Source organism: Hemibagrus wyckioides, linkage group LG15 (genome assembly GCF_019097595.1).
Source record: "Hemibagrus wyckioides isolate EC202008001 linkage group LG15, SWU_Hwy_1.0, whole genome shotgun sequence".
Lineage (NCBI taxonomy): Eukaryota > Metazoa > Chordata > Actinopteri > Siluriformes > Bagridae > Hemibagrus > Hemibagrus wyckioides.
In genome coordinates, this window is record NC_080724.1 from 7,851,744 (window position 1) to 7,874,613 (window position 22,870).

At 40.5% G+C, this 22,870-nt stretch overlaps 1 protein-coding gene across 10 annotated transcripts in view; it reads left to right on the forward strand.

Moving 5' to 3' along the window:
• Nucleotides 1-22,870, forward strand: part of si:dkey-151g10.3 (serine/threonine-protein kinase WNK3) — a 53,352-nt gene that overhangs the window by 28,100 nt on the left and 2,382 nt on the right. The window contains exons 9-26 of one of the 10 annotated variants that reach the window (XR_009206730.1): nt 17-144; nt 2,501-6,391; nt 6,741-6,781; nt 6,916-7,033; nt 7,205-7,321; nt 7,787-7,888; nt 8,006-8,054; nt 8,334-8,474; nt 8,670-10,483; nt 11,433-11,688; nt 15,160-15,245; nt 17,650-17,978; nt 18,189-18,400; nt 18,596-18,694; nt 18,933-19,099; nt 19,789-20,124; nt 20,779-20,904; nt 21,000-22,848. Coding sequence is in view for 7 of the 10 variants with exons in the window: in XM_058409456.1 (XP_058265439.1) it covers nt 17-144; nt 2,501-6,391; nt 6,741-6,781; nt 6,916-7,033; nt 7,205-7,321; nt 7,787-7,888; nt 8,006-8,054; nt 8,334-8,474; nt 8,670-10,483; nt 11,433-11,688; nt 15,160-15,245; nt 17,650-17,978; nt 18,189-18,400; nt 18,596-18,694; nt 18,933-19,099; nt 19,789-20,100 (7,862 nt within the window). In the remaining 3 variants the exon portion in view is untranslated. Of the gene's footprint in view, nt 1-16; nt 145-2,500; nt 6,392-6,740; nt 6,782-6,915; nt 7,034-7,204; nt 7,322-7,786; nt 7,889-8,005; nt 8,055-8,333; nt 8,475-8,669; nt 10,484-11,432; nt 11,689-15,159; nt 15,246-17,649; nt 17,979-18,188; nt 18,401-18,595; nt 18,695-18,932; nt 19,100-19,788; nt 22,849-22,870 lie in introns of those variants that run through there. The other 9 variants (XR_009206728.1, XM_058409456.1, XR_009206729.1 and 6 more) reach the window with 9 other exon arrangements.

Here is a 22,870-nt window from a genome sequence, read left to right on the forward strand (position 1 = left end):
TTCATTGCATTTTCAGAAACAGAGAACTTCTCTGCAATCAGTGGAGAATCCTTTGCAGGTGCACAGAGCCAACCCTTTTCATCAGCAGGAGACTCTGGAATCTCTTTTGTGAACACACAAAGTAGCTATCCCACTGGGACATCTGTACGTATTACCTTACTAAAAACCACTATCAATAACTGCATGCTCAAACATCTCACTGTCCTGTGTGTGTGTGTGTGTGTGTGTGTTTTCTTACGTGATAAGTTCTGAAAAACTACCACTTTTCTGGAAGTTATACAATAGGCATCAAACATCTTGTGTTTCATCTAAACACAAAAAGGTTTTTTGTGTTTAAAATCTTGAAGTAGTATTTTCTTTGTTTATCAGGTAATATAAAGTGCAGCAGTTGCATCTCAATCCCAAATGCTTCCTCCTTCTTTGGTCAGAACAGCCAAAGTGGTTGTGGGGTTCCTAACTGTCCTGTAGCTCAGGCTTTCTTTCAGCCAGACACAGGTCATATCTGTCATAATGCAGGCCTTGTACCCAGTTTATCTTCCTTTATTTTCCTTCATTTGATGAATTTCTTTAGACTCAGCAATGTACATTTGATTATCTATCTATATCTCTAGGCAAACTTGATGACTTATTAGTACATAAAATATACAGTTTTATAAATTTGGTACTTATGGGATATCTGGTACCATTGCTGTGATGTGCATATAGTATAAAGTAGTGCCTATTGCAAATGTGTTATGCGTTCAGCCACTGTGTTTTGTGTGGAGTATTTAATGTTAGTAAAACACAGATGTTTGCCATTGAATTTCCATACTGGTCTTTTGAATTTTTGGTTTTCTTAGATTTATAGCACTAGCCTGGTCTATTTTGCATGAATTTTGCTAAAGCTGGATACATTAGGCATTGCAAAGCTCCAGCTGTCTAGCTTGCAAGTCACTATATATTTTGTGATTTATAATGACTGTAAATCATTGTGGCAGACCTGATAGGTCCTGTTTATATTTAGCCCTATATACCTTTGTTAATTTTTGTAAAATGCAAGCTCTCACTTTGCATTTCCTTTTGCTGATACAGAGTAAGGGTTTAACAATGAATCATGCCATGCTACATTGCGATGCAAAAAATGTGAAGTCGTGCACTATTAAAATTTTGGAAATGAACATTTATTTTATTTATGCATCTAATTATGTATCTGAAGCAGTTTCACAGTTGGAACACCAGAGATCCCAATTTGCACAGCCTATAGAATTAATATATCATGATGGGCCCGATAGCTCTGGATCGTTACAACTGACATGCATTATACATTATATGGTTACATAACTGTGTTGTAAAAGTTAAAAAGAGCTCTTTGGTGGCTTTCAAACAACCCCAACCCCACGCCTCTGCAATGTATGGTGCTCAACAAAGAAGGTCACAGAACTGTAGCATTTATAGATCTTCATAGCCAACTTTGGAGTCTATTTGCAGTTAAAATGATGCCTCAGGCACTGGTATGCAGCACATGATATAATGAATCATTTTTCCAATTTTTGAATATAAATGAATTTATTCATATGTTGATTTATTTTTATGATATGGTAAACCTGTAGTACAATACATATTGTTTACAATATTTCACTTCTGTTCGTTGCAGTTTTTGATTTATTTATTTTTATCAGGATGAAAATACTTGCATTGCATTGTTTATAATTCAGGAATAAAAATGGCACCTATTCAGTAAATTCAGATTTTGTTCAAAGTATTCTGAGAATTGAATATGAACCATGAAGCCAGTGTTGTGAATTGTGTCAGAGTGTTTTATTATATGTATTCACAGTGATATTACACTAATTATACTAATTATTACATTAAATTATAACACTAATGCACAATGGTACTTAAGAATAATCATGTTTAAAACAAATAATCAAATTTGGGTCAGGCTTGGTGCAATGTGTGTAGCTCAGCATAGCTGGGTCATCTGCATTATTGTATGTGGATTATATGATGCTTGCTAATCTGTCTTTAATTGTCTCTTTGTTCAATGCATATGGTTGTTAACCTAATTGAGACCTGAGAATTATTCATGACAATCCTGACAATTCCGTTGTCCACTGACGCTGAGATTTAACACTTCAAGATTCATATGGCAAATACTGTATGTTCAGTGGATTGTATGTAATATTTATAACATGAACTTATTTTTACAAAACAATAATAATAATAATAATTCCAAGGTCTCTAAATAATCATGTCCAAAAATCACCACTACCGTAATATCCGTAATGGTAACTCAGTAATTGGTGGTTAAAATATAACAAAAGCTCGCATAGGATAAGGAGAATGTAGAAACATTTTGATGGCATGCACTGAACCTTAGGTTCCACATTGTCCTCTTACCCTTGAATGATTAATGATCCATACTAATCCTTATTCTTGCTTTTTTTTTTTTTTTCTCTCCCCACAATTCTATCTTTTCCACATGCTATTCAATGATTGCCATATTCATACATGCCTGCAGTCACTGGCCCCATATCCCACAGACATAACACAAACAGCACTCCCCCAGCCAGGAGAGGCAGTTACTTCTCATGCTTCTCTTATACAGACACAGTCATACTTAACCCCTCTTTCACCCCAGGCCTCCATTAGCACTCTTTCTGCAGAGCCCATAGGATCATCTTTTAGCAACCTGATGCCACAAAATCAACAGAGCCAGCATAATGTTGCACCTCTGCCACAGACCGAAAATTTGCCAAAACAAACTGTAGTTCAAGCACAACAACAGATGATAGATCTGCAGACTACACTGCTACAACAACAGCAACAACAACCACCACAACCATCACAACAGCAGGCAGTTGCATTACAACAGATGGAGCAAATGCAAAAGCAGGGCCTTTTGATGCAACAACATCCTCCTTCTGCTGGAATACCACCCCAGATAGAGAATCCACCATTAGTGTTGCCGGAGCAGCCAAGTGTACCACAGCAGCAATACAGACCACAGCAACAGCAGACTTTGGTGCACCCTCAGCAGATAGAGCCACAGCAACAGGTATTTGCACAGCAACATGTGGGAGTACCTAAACCACAGCAAACTGTAATTCAACAGCAAGTCCAACAGAAAGCATTCATCCAGCAACTCTCAGTGGAACAACAGCAGCAGGAACCGCAGTTGTTTTTGCAACACCACCATCAACAGATATATGTGCCAAGTCAGGCTGAACTCCAAAAGTCAGCCATGATGCAATCGACTCCTCAGCAGTTACCACTTGCAGAGCAACAGCAGGTAGTGCATGGTATACCGCAAATAGAACAGCAGAAACAACACCAAATCTATACACAACAACAGATAGAGCAGCAAGAAATACAAATTCAAAAACAGCAGCAAAGTTCTGCACTGACACAGCAGATGGAACAACAGAATTCGCAGTTGCTGCAGCAGGTACAACAACAGCAGGCTATTTTACAACAGGCAGGGGGTGAGCAGCAGCGACAGGCACTATTGCAGCAGCACTTGGAGCAACAAGAGGCTCTGTTACTACAACAACAAATTCTTTTACGCCAACAACAGTTTGAACAGCAAAATCAACCACATTTAGAACAACAGAACATAGTAATACCACAACAGACAGAGCAACAACCACAACAAATGGAACAAGAAGCTTTATTGCAAAAGCGTCTAGAAGAACAGCAAAAGCAAGCTTTTTTACAGCAACAACAGCAACAAATGCAACTCCTGCAACAACAACAGCAGTTAGAGCAAAATCAAGTTCTTTTGCAGAAGCAGCACCAAATGGATCATCAACAAAGTTTACTGCAGCAACAACAGTTTGAACAACAGCAGTCTGTACTGCGGCACATTTCACAATCTCAACTTACACAATCACAAATGCAGCAACAGTCAGAGCAACAAGCCTTTCAGTCACAGATTGACCAAAGGCAGCATATGTTAGTACAACAGCATAGAGAACTACAGATGCAACAGCAGGCTCTAGTGCAACAACACCAACAAAATACAGAGCCACTTCAGGCACTACCCACAGAACACAAGGAAAAGGAACAGCTTCAGCAGCAAGCTTTACTTTTACAAGAGACACATTTGGACCAGCAAGCTGTGACTCTTGAGACTGTTCAACAGCAGCAGCATGCTCTAATTGAGCAACAGCAGGAACAGAAGCAGCGTCAGCAGCATGCTGCAATTCTACAACAGCAAATACTGTTGAACCAACAAGTACCCCTTGGCCAACATCACAGTGGTGGACAACAGAAAACTGTTTCTCTTGAGTCTATTCAGCAGCAGCAGGGTATGCTCAGTCAACAGCAGGATCAACAGCTTCAACAGCAAGCTTTGTTTTTACAACAGTCAAGCCAACAAGTAGCCATTGGGCAAAATCACAGTGGACAACAGCAAGCTGTTACTCTTGACACTGTTCAGCAGCAGGCTTTACTCAAGCAACAGCAAGATCAGCAGCATCTTCAACAGCAAGCTTTGTTTTTACAGCAGCAACAACGACATTTGAACCAACATGTAGCCCCTGGACAACAGCAGGTTGCCACTTTTGAGATTGTTCAACAGCAACAGCAGAATCTATTAAAGCAACAGCAGGATCAGCTGGATCTTCAACATCAAGCTTTGTTCTTGCAACAGAAACAACAGTTGGACCAACAAGTAGCCACAGGGCAGCAACACAATAGACAACAGCAAACTACAGGTCTTCAAACTGTTCAACATCAGCAGCAGGTTTTACTTCAGCATGAGCAGCAACAGCAAGTCTTGTTACTACAACAGCCCCTTCAGTCTCACAAAAGTATTACTCAACACATCATAGAGCAAAAGCAACAAGAATTTGTTCAGCAACAAGCTGTTCTCTCTGGGCAGCAAGATGGAATTTCTGTTGTGGAGTCGCAGGTAACAATTGTTGGTCAGTCAGCATCACAAATGGTTACCTCCCAAATTTCAAGTCAGTTACAAACCCCTGTACACATTGACCAGCATGCACCACCTCTGTCAGCACCTCAAACTCAAGGGCCAATACAACAAAAAGAAGGTGACGTTACAAAGTTCCATAGTCAAAGTCCTTTACAGACCCAAAGTCTCTCAGCCCCACAATCAATAGTTCCATCTCTAGCACAGCCTAATTCCATCCAGTTAAAGAGTCCTCAAGCCTTCCCAGCTACAATACAAATTCAGGATTTAGCACAGCCTCAAGTACAGGCCCAGACATATGTCCCAAATGAGGCACAGGCTCAAATGCTCATACAAGGACAAGTTATACCTCATCAAACCATGACTCCTGTTCTTTGTCAGGTTCCAGCAGTACCACCATCATCTCAGATATCAAACCAAATTCAGTCTCAAGGTCAGCCCCCTTCTGCCTTACTCACAATGCAGTATCTTCAAGCCTCACAACTTGGTCAACACAGCATTCAGCCAGTCCAGATTGACTGTGCACAGGGTACAAAACAACAACAGCAGTTTCACCAAATAGTGCTGTCTCCAGTAACAGTGCCAAGTACCATTGCTGTGTGCTCAGCTGGTGTAGTTCCTGCTACAGTAAATACCACACAGCAATACTTACCGCAGACAGGCCAGGCTCAAAATCAAGTTCAAGCACAGACACAGCCTACCCTGCAGGGACAGCAACAGCCAGGTGGCATCACCATTCAGACTGTCATGCAGTCCATGCCCCTTATGCAACCTGAAGTTCCTCAACAGTATGAACAGCAAGCACAAACAGTCCAGCAGGGGCAGCAGCAGCCAGTACAGGTCCAGTCACAGATTTTGTCATCTATTCAGCAACCTTCACCATCCCACCAAACTCCTGTGGCACTAGATCTCAATCAACAGTCATCTCCTTTACCATCTGCTTTGCAGCCTGTGGTTCCATCACACGACATACCAAGGCAACCATGTCAAACACAAGTTCGGCCTGCTGCACTTTACAGTCATGTTGTAGCTGGCCTACCACCTTCCCCACAACACCATCCTCAATCAATCTCGCTTGCCCATACTCGCAGCCAGACAAGCACTCAGTCACAGACATGTACCCACATACAGGCACATGTTCAATCACAGACTCTCTCACACACAGACGTATTCACTGAGACTGCAGGCACATCTGTGCAACCACTGTACTCCCAAGTTCCCCTGCAATCCCTCCAGATACCCTCCAGTCCATCTCGTACCTCCCTCAACACTACCAACTTATCAGGCTCCCAGCTTGCCCCCACCGCTTCAGAAGTCCCAGTGCCAGCTGAGGCACAGCAAAGCCAGGCTGGGCTAACTGATATAGCTCTGACTTCCCTTCCTCCCATCAGTGCTTCACAGCTCTCTGGTTCTAATGGCACTGCCCTTCCCCCAAACTTGCTGACCGACTGTGACCCTGCATTGTCAGGCATTGCACAGGTACAAATGCACACCCTTGTCAATGTAAAATGTTTTTCTAACTGTGTTTCAAGATATTCTCAAGGAAACATTTATAACAATAATCCCCTCTAATTGACTTTATTAGACTGTAATTTCTGTGTACCCTATGCTTTTTTAATCTAAATACTAAAAACACCCACAAAATCAAGCATATACTTACAGAATCAAGCTTGCTATTTCTCAAAGTTTTGTGTATACAAATATGTTTTGTTTTTGCTTTTTTTTTCCAAAGTAATTTTACTTTGACCTTTTAGCTGATTGTCTTTTTCTGTTGGTATTTGTTTTTTTTCTGTATATATGTTTGTTTGTCTCTCACCTAAATGAATAGGGGAGTCCAAACCAATCTGCCCACCGACATTCTTTAGTAGGGTATGTTCCAGACACTTACCTTCTTTCCTTTTAAACTCATGGGTTAGGCTGTTTACTCTTGATATCTGTTTTATTGAACCTTATTAAGTTTTGATTTGTTTGTCATGTTTTGCTCCTGACTCTGCTCTATTCAGTAGAGAGGAATCTCAGTTACCCTTGGTTAATGGAAAGCTGGAGAAGATAAAGAATCAGCGGAGGTCTTCCTACCAACGACCTGAGAGAACCACTCACTTTCAGCTAAGCATGCTGCAGGTAAACCTTACTGCAAGTAACATTGTTTTATCCCTTTTTCCGAGAAAGCAGTCACAACGGAACAGCTATAGCAGAAGGAATATATTATTGTATGTGTGCATATATATATACATACACATATAGTGTGTGTAAAATATTTAGTCAAAAGTAAGTCTTGTAATGCATTTTTAGGTGTCAAACAGTGGAGACAACATGGTGGAGTGCCAGCTCGAAACTCACAGTAACAAGATGGTCACATTCAAGTTTGATATTGAGGAAGATGCCCCTGAAGATATAGCAGATTACATGGTTAGAATTTCAGACTCTAATGATTTTAATCACTGAGCATGAAATGTAAATTTAACAATGGACATTATGGCTGCTTATAAGTGTCACAACAGAAAAGATGTATGGTATACTTCCCACCAGCCAGTTTTGCATTCTTGGGTCCTGGCCTTGAATAGCTATAGCATCATGAGGATTTGAATTCACAATTTCACAATGATGACACCCATCTGTGGTCAGGAGCCAAGGGAGCAAGTTTGGCTTGGTTCTTTGGGGGGGCTGGATGGCAGAAATATTCTCCCCTCACAATCACAACAATAATCAAAGGGATTTGTTGAGCTCATGTATGCAAAACATGGTAGACATATTCATTGTCACTGGTTAAAAGTCATTGTATGATGGGGAGAACTGGCTGATGAAAACAAATTGGCAGGTGATCAAATTGGGGAAGAAAAAATGTTTCACTAATTAAAAATAATCTCTTTTTAGGTGGAAGAGGACTTTGTCCTTGAATCAGAAAAAGAAAAATTTGTAGAAGACTTGAGGGCTATAGTGAAGAAAGCCCAGGAGATCCTAAGTACCCAGTCAAAGGTCTGGCTGCTGTTTATAAATAGTGTAATAAGTAGTTATTTGTTTTCTCTTTAGTTCTATAGCAGGATTTCTCTCTCTCTCTCTCTCTCTCTTTCTCTCTCTCTCTGTCTCTCTCAGACGGGATCCATAGAACAGCTACATGTAAGCACTCCATCAAGTTCAACAGGTGAGTGTATTGAGTAGCATGCTTCCATTTAATGTAATTATTATACTTTCTAGCTTAAATTACTTTAATTATTGGATTAACATTCTTCTCTCAACTCTACATCATTTCTTGTTGAGTTTCATTTTTGTTACTGAATACAAATGAAGTAGTTACTGAATAAATTGTTTTAACGTGAGAAACTAAATTAGCTGATACGTCCTCCTTGGGACTCAGTGACTGGTTAGAATTTAGAAATTTGTTATTGTTTTTGCTGCGACCATTTACCATTTCTTCTGCCAGTAGATTCTGCCCCTCAGTCGTCTCCTGTGGGTCGCTGGCGATTTTTCATCAACCAGACCATTCGTCATCGTGACACTCAGTCTAATCGTGAAGGGTCCACTCCTTCACCAGCAGGGGAGAGCCAGGGCCAGATTGAGCAAGGTACACTAGTACTAGCAATATTCATTCTTGAATTTTATAGGAGAAAGATTAGAATTACCTCTGACATGTACAATTTCAAAAATGTACTTTAGCTTGATGCTTTGCCATGAAGGTTTTACTTACTGCAGTTTAGATTTGTTTAATATTTGTTTAATCACCTTAATAATGTTTGACCTTTTCTTCTCATTTTTATAGCTTTAGACCATGCAGATTCACAGCAGTCAGACACTCTCTCTGGAGTACATTTTTCTTCATGTTCCACAATGCCCTATGTTCCTCCCTCCACTGTTTCTGTCCAAACCTCAGATAGTGCTGTCTCTATTCCTGGAATGACTGCCATGGACTCTACCAACTCTATTCCATCAATGCTTCATATGTCCCCAGGAGATGCAGTCACTCAAGACATAGCAGCTACCACCCAGCCAGGGTTGGGGAAAGGGTCTGCACCCAGTATTCAAGCCACGGTCCCCAGCCAAACCTCTTCTATTCATGTTACATCTTTTCCTGTGGCTGATCCTGTCCATACCTTTGCATCTAGCAAGGATATGAGCAGTGGTTCCAGTTTTGGCCTAGGTTCAGAAGATGCTGCTGCTATTATACACAGCATGCCTGAAGATCAAATGCCACTCTCTGGTAGTTTAAATCAGAGCGCCCTGTCATCTTGCTTGTTAAATCAAAGGGAACAAGTGCAACAGTTAACCCAAGGGCCCTCAGTTCAGAAACCTGAGATACTTCAGCAAGGCCTGCAATCTCAGCCACTCATAGAAGTCTATTCAGTACAGCTTCCAAAGGGCAACACTGATCAATCTCAGATGCAGCAGCAGCATCTGCAACAGCAGCAACAGTTGCAACAGACTATGCCAATGGCAACAGTGTCCCACTACCCAGCCCATGACAAACATGTCTCAGTGGCAGAGCAAACAATGCAGCCCTTTGAAGCTGAACATCCTGCATCTCATTTCCATCCAGTACAACAGTCAGTTCTACAGCAAGTCCCATATCAACAGGGACAGTCAGAACTTCCACTGGAACCACTAGGCCATAACAGTATTCAGTTACAGTCCAATGCCACTCTGGAACAGATGCAGCTGCATGGTGTCGTGCAACAACAGGCAGTTCCACTACAGCAGTATGTGCAGCAGGAAACTGTGCTGCACCCTAAAATACTGGCTGTACAATCTCAGCCAAAATTAGAAACACAAGAACCCTTTCTGCATAGAGCACAGTCTTTGATCTCAAGTCAGGTCCCTCCTGAGAAACCACAACCCCAGCCTAAGCTCGAGCAGGTGCCTCAGCCTGCATCCCTGCTTGTGCAGAAGCAGCTCTCCATCCAGCAACTGGAAACAGAGCTCTCTACAGGAAAGGTCACTGCCACAGATGACACTTTAAGTGAGTCTGCTCCTTTGCAACCACTGTCTGATGCCTCTCTCCCCCCACTCTCTCTCTCTGAGACAGCTTTGCCAGCTCTGGCTCATGTTCTCTCCCCTTCTCCTGCCCAGCCTTCTTCAGTAGCTGAGTCAGACAGTGAGGGACCCCCCAAAATTGAGTTTGTTGACAACCGTATAAAGACACTGGATGAGAAGCTGAGGAATCTGCTCTATCAGGAACACAGTGGCAGCGGGGCCACTATCTGCACCCCCACTCCTGACCCGGCTTCTTCCTCAGCTACAGCTGCTGTGTCAGCCAGGGGAGAGGAGTCATCTGAGTCTCAATCAGTGCCACCCTCCACCTTCCCACTTCCTCCTGCCTGCTCTTCAGACACTTCTCCACATTTCTCCTCTTGCACTACCTCCTCCACTACCTCTCGTTCTTCCTCCACCTCATCAGACAAAGAAAGGGAGAGAACAGGAGAAGAGTGCATTGGTCAGAGTGTTCCAGCCCCCTCCACCGCTGTGGAGCACCAACCTGCCTCATCCTTCTCCTCCACTTCTCCACTCTGCTCCCTCCTTTCCCCTCCACAGGAGACGGTGCCTGGACCTATTTCTCCACCCAGTGAAACTGCAGTCCTTGTAAGTTGGGTCTGGGTTTAAAAAAACAGCCTGGCCTGGGTTTGGTTGCTAACTTATGTTAAGCTAAATATAAAGATCAGGTTCCCTAATTCTTGCTTGTATTTTTTTTTATTGTGGTTAATGCAAAATATGGATTAGTATACATGTATCAATGTTGCAATGCAAACTTGTTGATGACTATATATAGGCGGATGCAATAACAGGTGTAGAAAAAATGAAGCAAACATCTCTCTGGGGCCCTCTAATGGCTAACTGCAGTACAATATTTATCCCCGCCCATTCTCATGAATATAGAAGGAGTCAAACTATCGACAAATAATTTTTGGCAATAGTGTTCTATCTTTGATGAGGTCAGTTGACTTTTTTTAACATGGGCAGTTGAGCTTTATTATAATAAGCAAGTTTGACAGTTCAGTAGCATTACTTGTATTGCTGTAAACTGTTCTAAGAGCTCATCAGCAGTGAATTCTTTTTAGTTTTTCCAGTGTGTTGCTCATTTTGTTAAGCTCGCAGACCAAAGTCAGTGAACAAAGTGAGGGCATAACCCAAAATAGATAACATTTAGCTAAATTTCAAAACAATTTATTATTGACAGTATGACTCTAGCTTATGTAATTTAGCATTTTACATAATAAAAAATACTGTTCTGTTCAGTGCACCATATCAGTTATCTTAAGGTAATAGCCTTTCCTGTGTGTACTCCTTGCGTGACAATTTTGTGTACTTTGTATACTCTGACTTACAAATTTTTGCAAACTCAATATATTGACTTTCAGTATGACCAAATTTAGACTTTAAAACCACATACTACGGATCAATAGTGCCATGTTCTCCACCCATATATAAACAGTTATTGATTTATATACTATATATTATATGCACGTGCTTTTAACATTGTATTTCTGATATCACAATCTCTCCTTCTTCTACCCAAATCCTGTATACACAGGCTGTCCCCTCCCCTTCTGACAGTGCAGCCGTAGAGGTCCTCCAGCCTTCCTTCTCCCAGCAGTCCATTGCACCAGCAGCCGGGCAGCAGCAGCAGCAGCAGCACAATGCAGGAGGTGGATATTTTGGCCTAAACCTGACTTGTCCTAGTATCAGAAATCCTGTTAGCAAGAAATCCTGGACTCGCAAATTCAAAAGCTGGGCGTGCAAACTGCGCCACTCCACCAGCTTGTTCAAGAAGCCCAGAGTCCAGCAAGGTAGCGTCTGTACAGAGTGCAAGTGAGAGCGAGTGAGGGGTGTGGGTGGGCTACGACATTAAATGAATGTGTAGATTATATAGTATATGAAACTGATCCCTTACCTTGCTAGATAGGGATTGTCTAATAAAATAATGAATAATTATTAATCCTAATGATTGTCTAGTATGTGATGTGATTGTCACTGTTTCTGATCACACTGATACCACTAAATTATTTTAATTACCACTACATAGTAAAAATGATCTAAAAGATTTTCAACCTGTGGAGCCACTTCCTTGTATCTATTCAAATTTGCTCTGTCGTCAACAAACCTAATCTGGCTTCTCAGCTAAATTTCAAGTCTGTCATGAGCTGGATCATGTGTTAGGAGTAGGATTTGAATATGTACTGGGTAGTGGTTCCCCAGCCTACAGGACATAACTCCTATATTAGAATTAAGTTTGGCTTTTGAAAAATTGCTTATTTTTAAGTTGGTGTATATTAAATTTATGTTGTAGCTTCTTTTAATTTGTTTGCATGGATTACCCAGGGGTAAGAACAGTGGAGTTTAGGGAAATAAGGGAATGTAGGGTGTGGGAGAAGAGCCAGATGGAGCCAGCCCTAAATGTGAGCATCTACTCTAGTTTTTCCTGTTGCAGTAAATCCAAGTTCAGCCCACCTGATCCTGCCCCTCACTTGCCTGCACAGTTAGGCTACGCAGCTCACAGTTTCCATGATTGCCCTATGTCAAAGCACACTTGCTGATCAGAACCGTGTGGGCCAGAGACTTTAATGGTTTAGACCTGTATACAAGTTTTGCTTTGCACTGTCCTTAACCAGTGCCTTAACAAAACTTTACTTGAACAGCACAGGTGCATCCTCTACAAGTAAAATTGTTCCAGTAAGTAAAATTATTGTACAAGTTATATTTAAGTTGATAGTTAAACACTCAAGTTCACTATATCAATTAAATCTAATTTTGTGTGTGTGGTTCACTGTCAGCTAACATGGATCCTATGGAATACTACGCCTTCTCATGTCTGATTTAATACATGCCTGTAAAGTCAATAACATGTGGTGACATAAGGAATCACATCAGCTATATGTCCCTGTTTCAGCTTGCCCCTTTTTTTTTTTGTCTTAAATCGGTTAGCTAGTGTCAGGTTGTGTCATTTTGAGGATTCAAACTCCTTCAGACCTCCTGATGACAGCGTGAATACATTTATTTTGCACCAAAATTAGAGTTCCATTCTAATGTGGCACATCCTCAGACAAGCAGTAAGTCAGAAGCATTGGCAGAGGTTGTGAAGCCAGCAGATGGAGCCACCAACCATCCATCTGTCATTTGCCCTCTAGGAGGGGAGCAAGCCAGCCAAGGGCCCACTTTTTCCTCCTCCTTTCTCAGAGGTCTGGTAAAGGGAACCTCCCAATTCTTAATGCATTATGTGAGCTCAGTGTTAGGAGAGAGGTCCAGTATCTCAAAGTTCATCTCAACATTGGCCAAAGCACCCTCTTCATAATTTGAACTTCCTGCTATGACTGCAGAGTACAAGACTGATAATTCCTTTGTTTTTGACACCCTACAGCTGAAAGGACTGAATGTAATGTCCCATTGAATCCAACATGGATGGTATGACCCACCATCTGATCCATACTTTGTCTCCCTTACAGGGGCATTATTCCGTCCACTTAGTTAAAGCTGTGACAGACATGAATGATCTGTATATCCCATATTATCTGTGTTAAAAGTGACTGCTGATGGGGAGATGGTGTTGATGGAGGGTATATGTCTGAAAATGACTGTGTGATGAGCCTTACAGGAAGGAATAGGTCTTCATCCAGACATGTACAGGTGTAATATCCCATACAATCTGTGTTGTACGTTGCAGCTGTCTTTCAAGCTACATGGTTTATATGCATAAACTGATGTTTCTTAGTTGCTGGGGCCTTAAATTCGGACTTAATCCAATTCCCAATTTAAAGTAAAAGGGCATATACACATATTACACCCAGTGGCCAGTTATTAGGTATAATTTGCGGTCATTGGGCATTTGATCAGGTACACTATTTATAAATGGCAGTAGACTTTTACTGATATGTACAATGTGTCAGACCCCATGTCCTTGTCCATCAGAAAACCACTGCTGACCAGATATTATTTGGGTGGTGGCCTATTCCCAGCACAGCAGTGACACTGTCAATGTGTGACACTGGTATAAAACACTTTATACACTGTATTGGCCATGTTATTTGACTTATCTACCTACATATTTGGAACTTGATGGTCCATCATATTGGCAGCTTTGTGCCCATGTATTATTAGTATAATATAAGTTGTATTAATCCTCCAGTACCGTTTTTTGTTGATGGACTGATCTCAAACCAGCAGTGTTTAAAAATCCCAGCTACACTGGTGTACCTGACCATGCACATACCAGCACCACACACACACTGGGTTTTTATTCATTTGTTTGTTTTTATTCAGCCCGAAATTTTGTGAGTCCAAATTTGTCATTACCATTTTGTAGCTAATGAAACTGCTATACCTTAAAAAATGGCAACTGAGTGTTGTATGCTGTTTGCTAAAAAGGCCTGTATTCTATCACTGATATTTTTAATTCATTATCAGAGCATCCTGTTCTTTGCTGCCTGGGTAGGCTTTTCATTTATTTTATCTATTTTATATATTTGTATCTCACTTACATATGATACATATGAATTTAATACAGAATACACATTATTAGAGCATTTTCTGTTGTGAATGTGTTAACATATGAACATATACGACCTTTTATATGTTCAAAATATGTGTGTGTGTGTATTTGTGATACTGTACCAAGTAACTAATTAAGGGTCATAAATGTGTATGATGCAGTATATACACACTGCCAACATGCTATGGATGTGTACTGTTCATAGACATGACACGCTGCATCCAGTTTTCATCCAATGCTATTTACAGCTGTTATCAGTATGTGTGTGTATGTGTGTCTAGAATGGGAGATGGGATACATACTTCTCTTGATCTTCATAACATAGTACACAACATGAATTTCATACACTGATCATATATTTGAGCATCTTCTCAGCATGACATTGTATAAGGTTAATATTTATTTGGCATTGTACTGTGTGTAAAGTACTATTTAATGATCAGTGGTATCTGGTATCTGTCTGTGATGTAGGTGTTAAAATGGCAATGTCTGAGCAATGCAATTATATCTCAGACATGCATGGTGGCTTATTTTTCCAAGGTCTCATGCTGAAAGTTTGTGTTCAGATTCACTAACTATTAACATATATGTATATGTGGTGTTTGTGGGTTTTCTATGCATTTGTCCTGGTCAACTGTATTGTATCTGTGTTTTGTGACTTTTGTGTGTGTGTGTGTGTGTGTGTGCACGAGAGAGAGAGAATCTGTTGTTTTCTGTCATCTGCATAAGTTGTTCTTTTTCTTATCTATTCATATTCTGTTTCTTTTCTGGGCAGATGAGAATTCTAGCAGTCAGAGAGCGAAAGAGGATAAAGAGACTCCCTCAAAAACCAAGCCATGTTTGCACAGAGGACGTTTCCAGGTGCAGTCTCTCTCTGCTCATTAATTTACACATATCTAAGAACCACAATAATAATATTAAGCCAATTATTCCCATTTTTAATTGGTTTGCCAGAAAGAAATAACTTAAATTCTCTTTCAAGCCTTTGTTTCCGTATCTTACTGTGGGATACGCTTCTCTGCATAGTCCTGATAAACACTTATTTTAGTACACCAACTCTCAGTGGCTGACATTCAAGAAGCTTATGTTCCTGCACCTTACTTTATGGCCAGTGCACCATCAGCATGACTTTTACATACCTCTTTTAGCATTACTCAGAACGATCTAACTTGATATGGCCAATTTGGGGGCTTAACCAAACAATCCACAGTTTGACCCACATGACCACTAGTCATACATGTACGAGGATTACTGGGTTTGACTGCTTCAACTTGGCTAGCTTTTACCTTATTTGCTAGTATTGAAACTACCTACTGATTGGAAAAACCTTTGAAACCTTGATATGGTAGACAGACCCATGTGGCACCAAGGAACCAGAGAAGCCTCTCTTTTAAGTTTGCCTATGTGGCAACAAGATTTCAGGCATGGACACTCGCAGCAGATGCGCTTTTGTGTCTTGGGCTGTGACATGTCCAGATTGCACTAGCCTTGCCAGATTTCTGCAAGTATTGGGTACATCTGTCTCGGAAAAGCCTAATTAGTTTGTCTTAATAAGGTTTATTTATGGGGATGCCAGGTTGTTTAGCAATGCATGTGAAGGTTTAGAGACTACAGCCAGTACATGTTGGGTACATGAGCTCAGGCGTTCAGCAAGGGCCTCTCAGCTATGGTGTGGATTTCCGTGGAAGCAGAGCATGAGTCTGAATCTCTCTGTGAATCAAACTGAGTATTTTTGGATGAAGTGGACATCAGTGATTCAGCTTTTATTTCTTCAGCCCAGGTTGCCCAACCAAATGCTTATGGGGCCAACGGCAGTGATTAAAGACATCACCCTGCCACTCAGCATTGATCTGTAGGATGTCAGCTGCTAGGCAAGTTTTTCCATAACTTCCCAGAGAGCAAACAGGAAATCATCCAATTGTGGGTCTTGCCTTTCCCACAACACTCTCAGTGCCTAGAATGGTGTGTGGCGTACAACCCTGTAAAGAAAAAGGGAGTCTCTTTTGAATTGGATGATCCCTTAGAGCTAACTTTAAATCTCAGTCCATTTACACACCAGTGTTTTGCAAGAAATGTGTTCATTGCATGTTGGTCAAGAGCTAAAGGTGCTGTTATTCAGTTACACAGTGTTTACAACATTTTGGAAAACATTCCAAATACAATTTATGATATTATTGGCCAGTACAAACCGCTCATCAACTATGCAATAGCACAATATAGTGGATGCGCTAGTTTGATCATGACCATGAGTTATTCTGTTCACATTCCCACCACTGGACTGCATGTCTCAGATTTTAGCCAGGGTGTGTTTCACACACGTTAATTCGCCAGAGGAGTGTTGGTCTAATTTGCTTAGTATGCCAACCCCTAGTATGCCACTTTAAGAATGGATTGTGTTGCATGTCCAACATTTGAACCTCGCTGGGATGTAGGTCTCAGAATACTGTTATTAAAATCATTGATGTTACTGGCAGTGGCCTTGGCAAAAGTAATATTCACATACACACTCTAAGCACCCAACATGCATACAGTTTCTGCTGGGGTTGCTGCTAAAACGTAACCAGGCTCTCATTTCCTAGGTTTTTGAATGGCTTATGGAGTGTTGGAAGTGGTTTCATAAAAGCTGTTTGTATTTTGGGCATGCCTGCCTTGCAAAAGTATGAGGCAAGGCCCAACTTGAAAGCCCATCTCGAGTGCATCTACATAACTGTACAGACTGCATATGACTGCAGTCACTTAGTTTTCCCACCTGGTTTTAACTAAAGTGTTCCCAAGTGAAGCAGCTTGCAGTTCAAGCCCCAAATTATATCAGGTTTAAAATTGTGTTGATCAGTCTTTAGTTTGAAATTGTCTGGCAGTATGGGAGTCATATTGAAATAAGAGTTTCTGAGGGCTGCATAGAGGAGCATGTATCATACTACCTCACTTATGCTGTCAGAAAACTGGAGTTTTTATCATTACTGCACAAACTGACTTCATGTGATGTACTATGTTTCAGGATAAAGATTACCAGAAGAAACATTAGAAAGTACAGAGTGCATGTTCTAATATCAGTATTCATGAGCAGGGTCATTGGATTTGTACAGCTTTTCCAAATTTCTGATGAGCTTTTAAAATGTATTTAAAAGGATTTTCTTAAGTAAATTCAAAAGCAGCTCAAATGTGGACTCATCAGGAGTAAATGATAATGGACTGCAATAATGACATTTTTAGCCTTTCACTTGGCAGAAAGATAGTGGCAGGTTGTTTTTTCATTTTTATCCAGGTGACCCCAGTCACCCAGCCTGAGGACCCTACTCCCACAGCAGAGGAAGCAGCGAATAACAGTGTTCCCAAGACTGTGGGACGCTTTTCCATCATGAAGGCAGAGGAAAAAGAGGAGCAGCTCACCGACAGCTCACCTGTGTCTCCAGACCTGGAGAAAGATAGGAGGAAGACAAAAGTGAAGGACGGAGAAAAGGACGAAAGGACATTTCCAGTGGGCTTTCACCATCCAGCACGTAGCCACACACACTCTCCGACAGGAAGCAGTGATGATGAGAGTGAGGTGGAGGACGAGGACCTAAGGAGGGAACTGCAGAAACTAAGAGAAAAGTAAAGCAGGAATTTAAATAATTAAAGCAGACATTTTTGTATTGCACATTTGAATCCAAAATATTCCTATACAGACCTCGCTGTCATTTTCTAGACTAAACTAGAACTCAAATAAATAGAAATTAATTCACTATTTATTTTTTTTGGGTATCTATTGTTGCTTAGTTTAATTACAGGTGGTTTTTGATTTGTTTCTCCACTGTTCCTCAGACACATCAAGGAGGTGGTGTCACTACAGGCACAGCAGAAGCAAGAACTACAGGAGCTCTATAGGCAACTGCGAAGTCTGAAAGATTGTTATCAGCCCCCTTCATCCCCTGCAACATCACTGGCCATTTCTCCCCGCAGACCCCGCCCCTCCAAACCAAAACCTCGCCCTCGCCCCCATTCCCACACTGACAACAATGGAGTCACACACCAAGGTGCTGATCAGCCTTTTTTTTTCAAAGTAAATGGTTCGTGAGCGGCACAAGTTTAGAATAATCTTGGACTTGGTGAAGAAATTCGTAAACAATAAGTATATGAACTATTTGAATGTCTTTAGTTTTGTTTAGAAAGTTTACGTGAGGTATATGACCTGATTATCCTGAACCATGTATCAATATACCCACTCTCAGGTTCTCTCCAGCAATCTAGCAGTTACTCCGGTGAAGAGCCAAGCAGACTACAATCTTACTGCAGACCTGAAAAAACAGCTTCACTGACCTCTAAGACAGGTATAAAATCAGCAGAAATCACCACAACACCTAAAGAATTCTCAGCTTAGTGTTTAGTAGAGGTTGCACAACCATTCATCCTTATTAGGCACCTAATAATTTACCAAGAAAATGTCAATTCTGTCAAGCGGCACAGATTTTATTTCAATTTAGACTAGTCAACCAGTCTGTGCAACCTCTAGAGCTTACATATCTTAGCAATGCCATGATGACTTTATGTCTGTCTTCATTCTTTCAGCCCATGGTTCATCCAATAAAGAGAGCACCTTCACAGACAAACTGCACAAACTAGTAGATGATTGGACTAAGGAGGCCATTGGACCCGCCAACCCCAAACCTTCACTTAATCAGCTCAAGCAAATTCAGCAAGCACAGGATCTAGGTGGCTGGAACCAGCTCACCGAGGTGATGTATCTATGATGTACAATAATGTCAGTATATAATATGGGTACTAATTGTTATGCATAGTAGAGATACCATTTGTTATGCATCTCTGTTCTTTCATTTTAATTTCTATATTCTAAATAGTTTGTTTTCCAGATTAATTGCTTACTGCTTTTAAAGCATAACCCTAATAATTTTCTAAAATATTAGGCATAGCAGGTCAGTTTCAGAGTTTGTGATGTTATGTCAATATTTGATATACAGACTGGAGAAGCAATCACAGGTAATAAGATGCAACATAGCCAATGAAGACTTACACAATGACTAATGATCGTCATGACCTTAGGACTTGGTATTGATGGTAACGCTTTGGAATGCTATGTTTTGTTTGTGTTTAGCTGTGCCTTCTGTGAACCACTTAATAGACACACTACAGTCCAGTGTAGATCCTGGGAGAAGAGCTTCATGAACATGGGCAGGAATCATTCAAATGTCAAAGACTGTTAAAGACCTAATCCTCAAAAAATACTAATCTTACCTTATGCACCTTAATGTTTCCTGAAGTAGAACAAGCTGTTAGTAGGCCTTAGTAAATAGTAGTAGTATATCAGCAAATGATTGCTGTCATTTTGGATTTTGTGCACTGCTTACAGTCTCTACTTTTGCGTCTTGTATTTAAAGCATTTGTATTAAATTGATATTTTCTTCAGGCTTCACCCGCAGCCTGGTTCCCCACCACTTCCCTAAACCCCAGGAGTACTCCTGGATCAGCCAGTAGCACAGGAGGCCATGCCCTTCCAGCCTCCACTCAGCCCTCTGTCCCACCTGCATCACAGCAGAGCCTGCAAATGCAGACCCAGTCCCTTCAGCCGCTTCAGTATGGCCAGCCCAGCATGCCGACATCTAGTCTACCCACCTCTCTAGCATCACACTGCACTCCTTCCTCTACATCCATGCCAGCCCCAGCAACCACCATCGCCTCCACCTCCACAACCTCCGTCTACTCCTCCACAAACGCGTGATACTTCTTCTCCACTAGGAAAACGGTATGAAAGGATGGGGCAGGAGAGTAAAGATTGAGAATGTGAAAGCCAAACATGAATTCTAATTCTTCTGGGCGTGCACATATATAAATAAAGGTTTTAAGAACTTTTTGACATTTATCTTTTTTTTTCTTTTTCTTTTTTTTAAAACAATTCTAGGAAAAAGGACTATTTGAAAATTTTAAAAGTGCAATTAGTAACCAAGATTTGAATTCATCCTTCTTCTTCATCGTAATGTGTGTCTGTATAGCCGAACGAGATATTTTTTGAGACAGAAACTAAACAGAAAGTTGCCATTTTAAGAGAATAGAGCACAAAACGTCTTAACAAGCAGTGAGAGCAATCGCATGTTCCACAACAGAGCATGAAGACAGTTACCTCGGAGCCATGGCCCTCAGCCATGTGACCAACTTGAACACTGTTTTACCATGTAATGCACGGCATGTTCATATTTCCTCTATTTTACACAGATTGATATTTGTATTAATAACCATTTTTGGTAATAACCTGAATATTCCGACTAATTAACATTAAGTCCAAATTGATTTTAACCAAGTATTCCAGAGTGAAACCTGGACGAGCTCTCCAAATTGTCCAGTTCAATAGAAATGCAAAGCAGCTCTGATGATAGCAGTATTTCCTATTTCTCATCAGCAGATTCCTCTCTTCAGATCATTAAGTAAAGCTGTACAGAACTTGGAGGTTTCAGCTTCAGCTGGAGGAAAGTTTGCTAAGTCTTGTGTGTTTTGCACAGTTCCCGACAACCCTCTAGCACACCAAACTGTGAGTCTCTGCATTGTTTTTATTTACAGCCACTACTATGAGAAACAGAGATGCACAGTATATTCCTCATCAGACTAAACTCTGTTTGTTCTCAGTTCATAGACTGAAACTACCAAGTGAATTTAGGAGCAGAAGATGTACACCTGACAGTATGTTTCCTTTTCTGAGTCGCACTGAAGTGAGGTCCCCTTGAGATTTTTAAGGCTAGCCTTAAACAGTAACTGTTTACATTATATATCTATATATTTTTCCCTAATCTCTCATGCAAAAACAAGTAAAAAATTGGACACACATAGCTGACATCAGATGTGCCGGAAGTGTCCAGTTAAACACTTTCCCTGGGTTTTACTTTCAAACATATACATTCTCTGTAGACCGTAAACTGACCGGCACCTTGCGAGTCAGTCATGTTTCAAAATACATTTTTACCATTGAAGGATTATTAGTTTTGAGCACAGTGTAATGTACAGTAGGCTTTTTGGATTAAACTTAAAAAAAAAAAGTTATGTATTTTTCAAATGGGAGTTTTGGTGTAATGATCGTAAGGAGTATAGGATGAGAGAGAAAAGAAAAGCCAGGAAAAGGACAGAACTATGTTTTGTAATGTTGCTACCTGTTGACATTGTGGATGTTAAGTGAATATGACTGTTGCACAAGATTATGGAGATTTCTGATTATAAAATTTCCAGTAAATCTGTGTTGGTTCTTTGTTTTCTGTAGGGACAACCTACATAATTAATGGTGGTGAGTTTATGTGCTGTCAAATCACTAACATTTTTCGTCTCATGCCATTGCTATTTCTATCCTGAAGTGTTACCAAAATGTAATCTAAAAGAAAGCATTATTTTTGTATCTTGAACTGGGCTTGTAAAAAAAAAAAAAAAAAAAAGTAAAATGACGTCCTGCTTGGTGTTTGCAGAAGCTGTGGTTGTGTTACGATGGGTTCTCAGCTCTGTTGGTGGAGTTCCCCTGCTTCACTTCTGAGATTAATACATGTGTCAGAGTTCACTTTTCTGGAAGTTTTCATTGCAAATTTATTTATTTGGAAAATTTAAATCCAATCCTTTTCATGATCAAATTTACCAGGGGACCCCAGATTAATGTAACTGAGCACCAACGATTAAAGGTTTGTAATCTAGACCAAGACTATACCTTTATTGCGGGTGATTTGGCTACTGTAAAATGAATACTAATGCAGTTGTTGATTATATTTGTTTTGTAACTAATCAGATTAAATCATGGTGTTAAACCCCAAAATGTGATTCTCTTTGTTTGTGCGATAAAATCGTGTAACGTGAATCCAAACTTCTGCCAGCAGAGGTCTCTCTAAATTCACAGAGAAGTGTCATTTATTCACTTTGCAGATGCTTGTATTCAAAGGAAGGCAGAATACAGTCCAGTTAGAAAAGAGTGGCATTCTAACAGTCCAGGGATTAAAAACAGAGATTATTTGTATGCCACAACGTATTTTAATAAGTATGTAAACATTCAAAGGAATTAAATGAATATGTTCAGGCATGGCACAAGATCCAAAAACCTATATGACAAACATGCAGGCGAAATGAATATCTGCTATTTTGTTTTGCCTACTGCAATTTTTTGTACCTCATAAATATATGCATGCTTCTGTGCATGCAGCAGGGTTTAGACTGCAAGTTGAAGAAATACAGGATAGATGAGGGAGGACTCATCTTATTCCCAGCTGTCAGAATGTCAGTATGAACATCTACTGTAAATAAAACATGGACAAGCAAAAGAAAGAAACAGTGATTATTCCGTTTCTCAAACAAAGGTCTTTTGAGAACATATCTCTTTCTCCCTCTGTGTAATAAGGTGTCGGAGCCCAAAGCATGCCATCTGAGCCCAATTTTGTGGAAATAGAACATAACATAATTAGGACTAATTGTCAGTCACTTGATGCAGCAGAGTCTGTGATTTCAGCCTGTGATTTTTTTTTTTTTCTTTC